This window comes from Sinocyclocheilus anshuiensis, unplaced genomic scaffold (genome assembly GCF_001515605.1).
Source record: "Sinocyclocheilus anshuiensis isolate Anshui unplaced genomic scaffold, SAMN03320099.WGS_v1.1 scaffold1977, whole genome shotgun sequence".
NCBI lineage: Eukaryota > Metazoa > Chordata > Actinopteri > Cypriniformes > Cyprinidae > Sinocyclocheilus > Sinocyclocheilus anshuiensis.
In genome coordinates, this window is record NW_015540971.1 from 28,179 (window position 1) to 39,187 (window position 11,009).

The window sequence follows — 11,009 nt, forward strand, 5'->3', positions numbered from 1 at the left end:
GTCCGGAATGGCGTCTTTCAGCCAGGTTTCCGTGAAACACAGAGCAGCAGAGTGTGAAAAATCCTTATTTGTCCGGGAGAGCAGAAGTTCGTCCGTTTTATTGGGTAGAGAGCGGAGGTTCGCCAGATGGATGCTGGGTAACGGTGTTCTGAATCCGCGCTTCCTGAGCTTCACGAGCACGCCGGCTCTCTTCCCCCGTCTGCGCGTCCTGAAGCGCTTGATCAGCGCAGCTGCGCCGCCAACTACAACGTTCAGCAAAACGTCCGAAAAAACGAAATCCGGTAGAAGATTGTGTGGTGTGTTCTGCTGAATGTTCAGCATCTCATCCCTGGTAAAACTGATAGTGTTTGAGAAACAAAAAACAGGAAAAACGAACAAAAACAGTAATAGGCTATTGAAAATAGCCTATTACTGCTAAATTATGATGTTTTCTGATGTAAAAATCTTGATAACATTATAAGTGGACCTCAGAGAACAGCACAAAATAATAAAAAAGGCAGTTTATGACCACCAAAGGCAGTGCATGACCCCTTTCGTCACGTCTCCTTCAGTTCGACAGAGCAGATGAACTCCTGGATCGGCCGGATTAACCTGGTGTCTGCGCTGTACTCCTCTCCTCCGTTCCCCGCTGCTGTCGGCTCTCAGAAGAAGTTCTGTCGGCCGATCCTGCCCGCCACACAGTCCAGCCTCATGCTGGTAAGAGCTTTCTCTGTCCGAGAGGATCTAACCCATCAGTCAGCAGGTGTGGGTGGACATGATTTACGACAATTTAAACTTGTTTGTGGTGGACAGTATCACTGAATACACAAAAGCTATGAGCCTAACTACTGTATATTAGTGTCTGTCCACACCAAATGACAGTAATGTCAGTGTGTAGCGAGACAGTAGCTTCATTAACCCTTGTGCGTCAATTAAAAAAAGTTACACATAGGTCCATAGTGGACAAAAATGTCCATGTCAAAAAACTGTCATAAAAATTTGAAGCTTGGGAGCACAGAGTTAAGTTTGGTCTCATTTTAAAGAAGACCCATGGCAGATTATTGTTGAAGTAAAAAAAAAGTTTAAAAAGTGAAACCAAAAAAATTCTAGATCTTTAGGTTTATGAAATGATTTATGAACAATGTTTTATATAAAATATATATTTTATGAAACATGTTGAACTCTATACCTGCTAGAAAATCAAAGCCAAAAATCTAAAACACACATACAAACCGCACTCTGACATCCATACCAACACACCCACACAATTATAGCTGCATTATTTATCCAATTGGCTCTATAATATGCAGAAGCAGAAAACAGAAATAAAGCGAGTATTTTCTTTATAGGTCAAAACTGAAAAAATGGCACCATCTGGTAAAAAATAGTAAAAAAAATTAATTTTAAAGCCTTGCCAATATAATGAAAGCCTAGCAACAAAATTTGCATAATTTTACAGTTAAATGGCACTGCGATTAAAAATAGCAGTTTTAATGGGTTTCAATGGGGACATTTTTGTCCTTAAGGTCCTGAGAGGAACAATTTTTTGTACCTAGTGCAAAACAGATTTATTAAAGGAAATGGAAGTGAAATAGTAAAATTCCAATAAAAATACACACCTGTGCCAAAATGTATGCATTTGGCAATAACACAGGCAAAATGATCAAAATAACAAAACTGAAAAGGACAAAAATGTCGAAAAGGTCGCACAAGGGTTAAGCATCCAGGTCTCGCTAGGGTATTTGCATCTGTTATTGTTTCCATCAGGACAAACAGCTGCAGTCGCACGCGGCCATGCTGCACAGCTTCCAGCAGGACCTGACGTCTCTCCAGCAGGAGGCGCCGGAGAGCAGGAGGAGCAAAGCCCGGGAGCTGGAGGAGCTCCGGCAGAGAGAGGAGTACTTACAGTACGAGGTGCGTGTTTGGCAAACCCTTCTCATAACACATAAGTCACTCACAAACTCTAGGGGCCGGATGTGTAAATGACACACACACACACACACACACACACACACACACACACGACTAGTGAGCTAAAAGTATCGCCAATGAGCTGACAATCACAGACGCTCTAAAACAAGTCTTCATATCCTAAAACATTATGCATCTTGTGGATAGTTCACCCAAAAATGTGAATTCTGTCATCATTTACTCACCCTCATGTTGTTCCATGATGACAGTTTTTTTATTTGGGTGAACTATCTAGTTTAAGTATTTTAGATAGTGATCATGGACATTTTTAGCAGTGTAATATTTACAGTCAGTATTATCTCTTGATTTGCTAGTTGTTAGTACTGTTGAAAGCAGAAGTAACACCTGTCTGGATATAATATGCAGATGAAAAACAGCATTTCCTGATAATTTCTGGATAGGGAATAGAGCTTTTGTATTCTCCATTATTCTGGTGCATGTGCAGATCTGGCGTACATAGAGTTTCAAACATTTTCATAAAGAATGATGTCTAGAAATTAACGTTTTTAACCTTTAATATGTCGTATCATGCTGTAAGTTGGTTTAATTTCACTGTAAATGGTGTGAGTAAAGAGTTGTTTTCTGCTGGTTTTCACAGAAATCTCGTTACGAAGTCTATCTGAAGGTTCTGGAGGCCTGGCAGGCGCTGGAGAAGTCTGGTTCATCGGTCGCTGACAGACTGAGCATGCTCGATGAGGGATTGTGGAGCGGATCGATGGACGAGCAGCAGGACAAGGCTGAAGCCGGGATCAAGCGATCTCACTCCAGTCCGTCTCTGGAGATAGAAACACCTCCTCAGCCTGTCGTCAAAGTCAGACGCAACATCTCTGAGAGACGGACCTACCGAAAGATTGTGATTCCCCGCCGGAACAAAGAGCTTTGAACAAACAGACTCTTACACAAACTGTCAGACACGCTCAAAGCACTTGAATCCTTTAAGGTTTAACATAATTTAATGTATTTTTAAAGTCAGGCCCGTCCAAGGTAAAAACAGCAACAACTGTAGTCTTTTTATATGCATAATTTTTGCACAATACTCTTATTAATTGACCCTGTTCATACTGTCCACAAGAGGGAGATGTTGCTCAAGATGTTTAAATGAAGGACAAGACCCAAGTCATTAGTTCTGACCTCACATCTCAAAAGAGTTTCTGGATGAATGTGTGGTCAGCAGAACCATAGTAAACAGAGTGAAGACTGGAACGGTGTGTGTGTTTCTCTGTGGGAAACCTCACATTAGTGCTGTCATTCAGAAACATTTTCCTCTGATGGCTCTTGTGTATCAAGTGTTTGTGAATATCTGATATCCTTTCATTTAAACAACAGCCCGTCATTAAGCTCAGATGCTGAGGATGTGTTTGATGGATTGTGCCTTCGGGCTCAGGATGTGTCGCTTGATAAAGATCTGAAAAGCCAATATCAGATAATGCCGCCTGTTGACATAAACAGATTGTGAGGAAAAACAATCAAACTGTCAGTGAGTCACTTATAGCAAGACTTCTGCTCTCACACCGCATTATGGAGCTCCAATGTAAGTACAAATGTGCTCTAAATATGGCGATTTGAAATCCTGTGGCCGCTGGATAGAATTATGTTTAAGAGACCTACATGGACACACTCACAGAGTGTCACGAAGTACTGCAGAAATTGAGAACGCGTGTTATTTTGAAGCGTGCACAGTCGAGCTATTTTCAGCGTTGCGTCTGAAGCTCTTGTGTTTGCTCCGCCGGTGGCGTGAGGTCATGACCAAACTCAGAGCTGGAGCCGCGGAGCGTGACGTCTGTGCTGTTCCTGGAGTGAGCTCAAGTTCCTCTGAGTTTTGGTTCCTGCATGTCTGTCTGGCTGAAGGGTTTGTGGCCGCTTGTCAGGCCTGGTTGAGTAATTAAAAAGGCAAGCGGAGGCTTTTCTTCATTAAGGGTCCTAAGCAGCACTCGTCGCTCTCGTTCTCGCTTGATCTGTCACAGAAATACCTCTGGATTCCTCCTCGTGCTCAGACGCGGCGGATGAAGCGTTAACTCTGGTTTGGATGGTGGCTGCTCTTCTCACTTATTCTCCATCTGCTCCGGCGCTCCTCATTGTTCCCCTGTGTTCATCTCCTGATGTTTGTTGGAGGTCGGTTCTCTTCCCAGATGGAGAGATGTGAGAGACGGTAAAAGCAAAGACTGTTTTAAAGACCACTGTGATTTTGCCACTTTACCTCTGTGAGTCAGTTCTGTTGGCACAGGTATCGTTTCTATTCATCCGTCCATCTCCTCACACTTTACAGTGGGTTTGTTGTCTTGTGTGTGTCATGTTAAGAAATGATCCATACTGATCAGATGTTCCCAGTTTAGATGAGGATTCATATGTGGGTTAAATGCAAACTTTGTTTAGGTTCTTTCATATCTCTTTCACTCACAGACTCTGAGCAAACGCTGATGATTCTGTCCCTCTCAAGCAGACTTTTATTTGTGTTGGTTTCTGCTAAAGTAGCCCGGGGCGTCTCAGCCGGTGACCTGAGTTTGGCCTGAAGACAATAACGGGCTCCGTGCTTCATACTGGGGAGTGAAGCGAGCTAAATCTTCCACCCTCAATACCACGACTGAGGTGAGACCCCTGAGCAAGAACCGAACCCCCGATGGCTGCCCACTGCTCCGGGTGTGTGTTCACTGCTGTGTGTATGTTCACTGCTGTGTGTGTGTGTGTGTGTGTGGGTGTGTGTGTTCACGGTGTGTGCGTTTTCTTCACTGTGTGTCACGGTGTATGTGTGTGTGTGTGTGTGTGTGGGTGTGTGTGTTCACGGTGTGTGCGTTTTCTTCACTGTGTGTCACGGTGTATGTGTGTGTGTGTGTGTGTGTGGGTGTGTGTGTTCACGGTGTGTGCGTTTTCTTCACTGTGTGTCACGGTGTATGTGTGTGTGTGTGTGTGTGTGGGTGTGTGTGTTCACGGTGTGTGCGTTTTCTTCACTGTGTGTCACGGTGTATGTGTGTGTGTGTGTGTGTGTGGGTGTGTGTGTTCACGGTGTGTGCGTTTTCTTCACTGTGTGTCACGGTGTATGTGTGTGTGTGTGTGTGTGTGGGTGTGTGTGTTCACGGTGTGTGCGTTTTCTTCACTGTGTGTCACGGTGTATGTGTGTGTGTGTGTGTGTGTGGGTGTGTGTGTTCACGGTGTGTGCGTTTTCTTCACTGTGTGTCACGGTGTATGTGTGTGTGTGTGTGTGTGTGGGTGTGTGTGTTCACGGTGTGTGCGTTTTCTTCACTGTGTGTCACGGTGTATGTGTGTGTGTGTGTGTGTGTGGGTGTGTGTGTTCACGGTGTGTGCGTTTTCTTCACTGTGTGTCACGGTGTATGTGTGTGTGTGTGTGTGTGTGGGTGTGTGTGTTCACGGTGTGTGCGTTTTCTTCACTGTGTGTCACGGTGTATGTGTGTGTGTGTGTGTGTGTGGGTGTGTGTGTTCACGGTGTGTGCGTTTTCTTCACTGTGTGTCACGGTGTATGTGTGTGTGTGTGTGTGTGTGGGTGTGTGTGTTCACGGTGTGTGCGTTTTCTTCACTGTGTGTCACGGTGTATGTGTGTGTGTGTGTGTGTGTGGGTGTGTGTGTTCACGGTGTGTGCGTTTTCTTCACTGTGTGTCACGGTGTATGTGTGTGTGTGTGTGTGTGTGGGTGTGTGTGTTCACGGTGTGTGCGTTTTCTTCACTGTGTGTCACGGTGTATGTGTGTGTGTGTGTGTGTGTGGGTGTGTGTGTTCACGGTGTGTGCGTTTTCTTCACTGTGTGTCACGGTGTATGTGTGTGTGTGTGTGTGTGTGGGTGTGTGTGTTCACGGTGTGTGCGTTTTCTTCACTGTGTGTCACGGTGTATGTGTGTGTGTGTGTGTGTGTGGGTGTGTGTGTTCACGGTGTGTGCGTTTTCTTCACTGTGTGTCACGGTGTATGTGTGTGTGTGTGTGTGTGTGGGTGTGTGTGTTCACGGTGTGTGTGTGTTCTTTACTGTGTGTGTGCACTTGGATGGGTTAAATGCAGAGCACATATTCTGAGTATGGGTCACCATACTTGGCCACACATCACGTCACTTCACTAAATGTCTGCGAGACGCGTCCTGTGTGTTCAGATGATGTACATCTTGATCTACTTAAGCACAATTTGTCCTGTTCAGCACTGTATGCATCAAAATAGTTCTGGGTCATTCTCAGATAATGGTGCCATTTGTGACTGAAAATTTCTTCTTTTTTCTGTTTTGTTTGATTTTTTTCCCCACATAGTACCAGCTCTGTACCTGCCATATTACTCAATAAAAAGTTTATTTTTATTATTATTACTTTTTAGATGGCAGATTCTTAAAATGATGACTCTGCTTAAAATATATAATAGGTCTTTAAAATCAGGTAGTATAGCTCCTTTCAACACCAAACATTATAACTGAAAAAGAATATATGAATATATGACTTGAGACCCGGCGTCCAGGCCAATGGAAATCATGTTTCTTTTTGAAACGGTTCTTTTGTCATTGGTGCCAAATGGCGCATAACGGCCTCTGACACAAAGTAGATAAATAATCTTACTATTAGATCTTAAAACACAACAACAGCACTGACTGCTGTAAAGTGAAGCTGAGAGATCAAACAAATCATATCATATTGCAGTTACATTTACTGTATTACAACAGGAACTTTTACTTTGCACAGCAAATTCAGTAAAGATCTCTACTGTCTGCTATTGCGACGCAGGTCATCCCACTTCAACCTTTCATCTAAACTTGCTAGCAATGCTTCATGCATTATGAACTGGATATTTGGTTTTGAAAACTGGAACTGTTATCCTCCCATGCATACGGCTGCTGACAATAAAACAATATCAATACTGAATTATAGCTATTTTATAAATATTAATTTTTAAAAATCACATTTGAATTTTTTTTTTACAAATATTAAATAACTACAAAATCTACAATATTTGTATAAACTTTGTTGTAATTTAGAATCATCTTGTAATAACTCATAGCCCATATATAAAAATTATACAAAATACAATTATACAAAATTATTTGTCTTATTTGAGGCATTTAGAGTAAAAATAAAGCATGGTCCTATTTTGTTTATTTTTTTACTTTTTATTATTCTTCTGAAAATATAAAAGGAGAAATTCCTGACTTGCTTAAAATCAGACATCTGAATCAATATAAGATCCGTGTCCTGGAGGTGGTTTGAATGGTCTTGTTCCTCGAAGGCTCAGTTTAATGCCTCACGATCAGTGTGTGTAAATGTTACTGTGTACTCTGAAAACAGCACTGGGGTTCATTTATTTTTCATAATAAACTATTCCTGTAATTCTATAAAGTTTAGAAAAGAGCAAATGTTTTGGCTGCTTAAAGTTTCACTTTACAGATGATTCACAGCGATTGTTCTGTTTTGGTCAACCTAAGTTAAACTCATAGAAATGTTTGTTTAGTGAACAGTGTGATTTCTGTGTGAATTTGGCCAAATCCAGTGAAAGATGCATGACATGGAAACTGAGGAAATCCCTGCGTTGCTTTTACACACGTTTGCTTGATGAACCTGTTGGCATTTATTAGGGTTGGATGTGTGCTCTTGAGGAATGCTGTCCGCTCCACATGAACCAAACGCACTATCCAAGACAATATGCTCAACAGAAATGATCACTAATTAATTGGTATTGAAAAGGCTGCAAATTTGATGTCATAAACTGACAGTGTTTGCTGCTGAAATCAATTAATGAGGCTGGTGGGTTCATTCACCCGATCTGGGTTAAGTGCTCCGTCAAAGCTACCGTGACCCGCTTGAGGAAGAACGGCCTCATGATGTCAGCGGACACGGCTCTTGGTTCATTTTGGCATTCCGGCCGTTCTGGAGGGGACTTGGAGTTTGTTGTTGACTACAGGTTTCCAGGCGTAAACGTTTAATCTCTCTTTGAAACACACGTGAAGTGTATTAGCACAGCAACAGCGAGCTGCGTTTTGGCCGGAGCTCCTGAAGGGCCCCTGTCTGCCTGTGCTTTGGCTCCTGTGATGATAGTAACACATGCCCTCTTCCAGGGGCCTTGTCCTCTCTCAGCGGTTCCAGCCCGCTGACCGTATTGTGCTGCCGGACTCATTACTGGCAAACCCACAGCCGAGTGCCATGCTAATAGGCCTGAGGGAGGGCTGACGGTGTGAATGAGGCACAAATACAGAAAGAGGCTGTTAAAAGAGACAGGGAGGCAGCATTATCATTGCCTTTATGGCCACATTCTTGTTTTTCTCACTTTCTTTGGATTTCAGCAGCATCAAGGTTTGATAGTTGCTGTCATTACGCAGCGGGCAGGAGCCCAGTTGGCATTGCTGGCAGACATTTTTTGAGGTTGATGACAGGAGGGGATTTTGTGTCATTTTTGCCTTCATGAAAGGCACTCACACACACACACACACACACACTTGTACATTTTACTGCGTGCTTGAACACAGAAGTTTAAATGTTTTCAGTCAGTGCATTTACATGCACATCAATACAACACCACTAAAAATAGCTCATTGTATAAACTTGATAAAGCGTTTACGTGAGGTTTGAAATTACGGAGTTTTTCCTCCGGTTTTGAAGTGAAAACGAGCATGCGCAGAAGAATCAGAGCAGCGCTGAAGGTGCAGAGCTGAATCAGAGGGATTTGCCAAAATGTGTAGCGATCGGTTTATACTTTAGTTAAGTACGGCATTTAGTTTACATGTATTGAACATGTATATACATGCCAAAAACACCAGTTCTCTTAGTGCACACTCTAATTCAAAATGCTAAACATAGCTTATGGGAAATGTTTTAATTCAAACTTAAGTCAATATAAATTAATAAAAATGGTTGTGTGTTACTCTCCCACTGGTGGTAAATTGTTGGTCTATCTTTGATGAAAACTTTGGCTGATCGCAAAATAAATGATAAACCAGAAGCGCCATGCAGAGCGCTGTGACGTGAGTGTGTGATATTGCAGCTGTAGTTTCCTAAAGTCAAGCTGATGTTATTAACTCTCCGCTCGCCCCTACATTCAGAACTCATTCGAAAGCAAGTGCTTATCGCGGGTCTGCGGCGTTTGCGCTCATTCATCACGGGATCCAGGTGGGCCGCGGCACCGCCGAACCGTGGCCTCGTTAAAGAGCCATTATAATGAGGCCACAAAGAGGAGAGAAATAATTGCAAATAAAAATAGGTGATGCAGAAAATAAAAAAGGAAATTAAACAGATGCGCATGTTTTCAGGATCATTGCTTTCGTCCCTTTCATGTGTTCAGTTAAACTGCTGACTGGCGAAAAATATGCAACATAATAAATGATGGTTTTCAACAGAAAGATAGTAGAAACACCATAATCATCACCGCCAGCTACCCTAGTCTAGCAGCAGGCTATGTTATAGCCCTATATAAAAGTTTGATCTATTTAAGAATAATCATTCGAGCTGTTTGCTCTTGTATTCTGACAGTACATAATATATAATTACGCTTATTATTATTGTACAAGACAGGAAAAAGAGGAAAACACATGATTGTAGTTTGTCATGCTTTATTTAATTCAAAATAATTCTGTAGAAAATATTAATTTACATTTGAATAATATAATTAACAGTACAATAAAACGTAATCTCTGAAACTCAAAACTCGTTTAATCACAGAAATATAAGCATGATAATACGCTGGAAAAAATAGAATATAAACATTTTAAAACGAATGAATCCCCACACGGTTCAGCTCTAATAATCATGTAGAATATAAATTAATTTCATTTTAACAGGGGTTTCCTTCTCTACATTATTTACACATTTCCTCAAAACATCAAACTTCTGTAATGATTGGGACTGAATATGCTGTTTCTGAATATGATGTCTTTGATAGTCATTTATTGATTTATTGGACGATGTTGAAATACGGCACATTGAAGAGAGAAATGTCCGCTTGTATAGATAAAATGTTATTTCTATCTCCTTTAAATGTCTGCTGCATGAATAGCGATAAAGTCCATCCGAGATCAATTCATTCAGCTCGAATGACCATTTGCTCCTTTCCCCAAGCAGTGAAACAGAGGAAGTGTCTCATAGAATCCTTCATAACCTTTTAATTTCTATAGTTTATTTGTTCAATTGTGTGCAGGGCCGTTTCTAGGCATATAATAGGCGAGCTAGGCGGTCGTCTAGGGCGCCACCAGCTGAAGGGGTGCCAATGAGCGCACGTACTGGCACTTTTATCAGGGTTGTGATAAAGAGTGGCACGGTCACCCTGAAATATGACTGCCGCCCCCACTGGATCCCCCAACATTATTGGGCTAGAGCAGTGTTTCCCAACCGGGGTGCCGTCTGTCGAGAGCAGGGGTGCCGTGTAAAAAATAATTTTTTAATATTTAGTCCACTCAAAAATTGAGCCGACAGGAAACATCGATGTAGTACAGCATTGTTTCTGTCTGCAATAGCCCTACTGTGCTGTAACATGGTGTGGTATAGCCTATGAGCAACTCTGGTAATGCTGCCCTCTCATTCATTGATCTGCCAACTGCTATGTTATGCTCACGTGTTCTGATAATAATAGCTTTCTAGGACTAAACATTATTTGGATAATTGCTAACAAAACAAAAAAAAAACCCTACTGTTAGACCTACCTGAAAAACTAAAAAGCAATTTATTTAATTCGAAGGCCTGTCGTTATTTTTTATTTGTGCTATCATTATTCATTTCTTTGTTCTTATTTTATTACTGACTGCTTGTCATTTTTTATTCAATTCAAAGTTTGAAATCAAGCTATCTCGTGCTACTGCACCAAAATGACCCCACTGTAAAAGAAGAAAAACACTGAATGAGCAAAAATTTGTGAGATAGCTAGTTATAATGGTAATTAAATAATGTTTACATATGTATAAAAGCCTACATTAAAATCTGTCATATAAATTGGTCTCTTCATTAGAAATTAGCCTACCGATTGCCTCCATGGACAAAAAAATTAATAATATTAAAAATATCTGACACACACACAATATTGACACAATATCTGATACTTTTCAAAGTATCATATCGAAGTTAGAAATTCAAATATTGTGACAATTTATTTTGTAGGGTGC

The 11,009-nt window shown here is 41.5% G+C and overlaps 1 protein-coding gene and 1 long non-coding RNA gene across 2 annotated transcripts in view; one reads left to right on the forward strand and one right to left on the reverse strand.

Annotated features, from left to right (window-relative positions):
- LOC107690080 (PH and SEC7 domain-containing protein 2-like) overlaps positions 1-3,918 on the forward strand; it is a 12,188-nt gene extending 8,270 nt beyond the window's left edge. Inside the window, exons 12-14 of the mRNA XM_016488320.1 lie at positions 552-696; positions 1,747-1,893; positions 2,549-3,918. Of these exons, the coding sequence (XP_016343806.1) occupies positions 552-696; positions 1,747-1,893; positions 2,549-2,833 (577 nt within the window). The 3' untranslated portion in view covers positions 2,834-3,918. The remainder of the gene's footprint in view (positions 1-551; positions 697-1,746; positions 1,894-2,548) is intronic.
- Positions 3,022-6,602, reverse strand: LOC107690082 (uncharacterized). The gene is made up of 3 exons (XR_001634395.1): positions 6,592-6,602; positions 6,006-6,012; positions 3,022-3,088 (listed from the first exon to the last, which is right to left on the reverse strand). It is a non-coding gene; the product is annotated as an uncharacterized LOC107690082 (long non-coding RNA).
- Between the last annotated feature and the right edge of the window lie 4,407 nt (positions 6,603-11,009).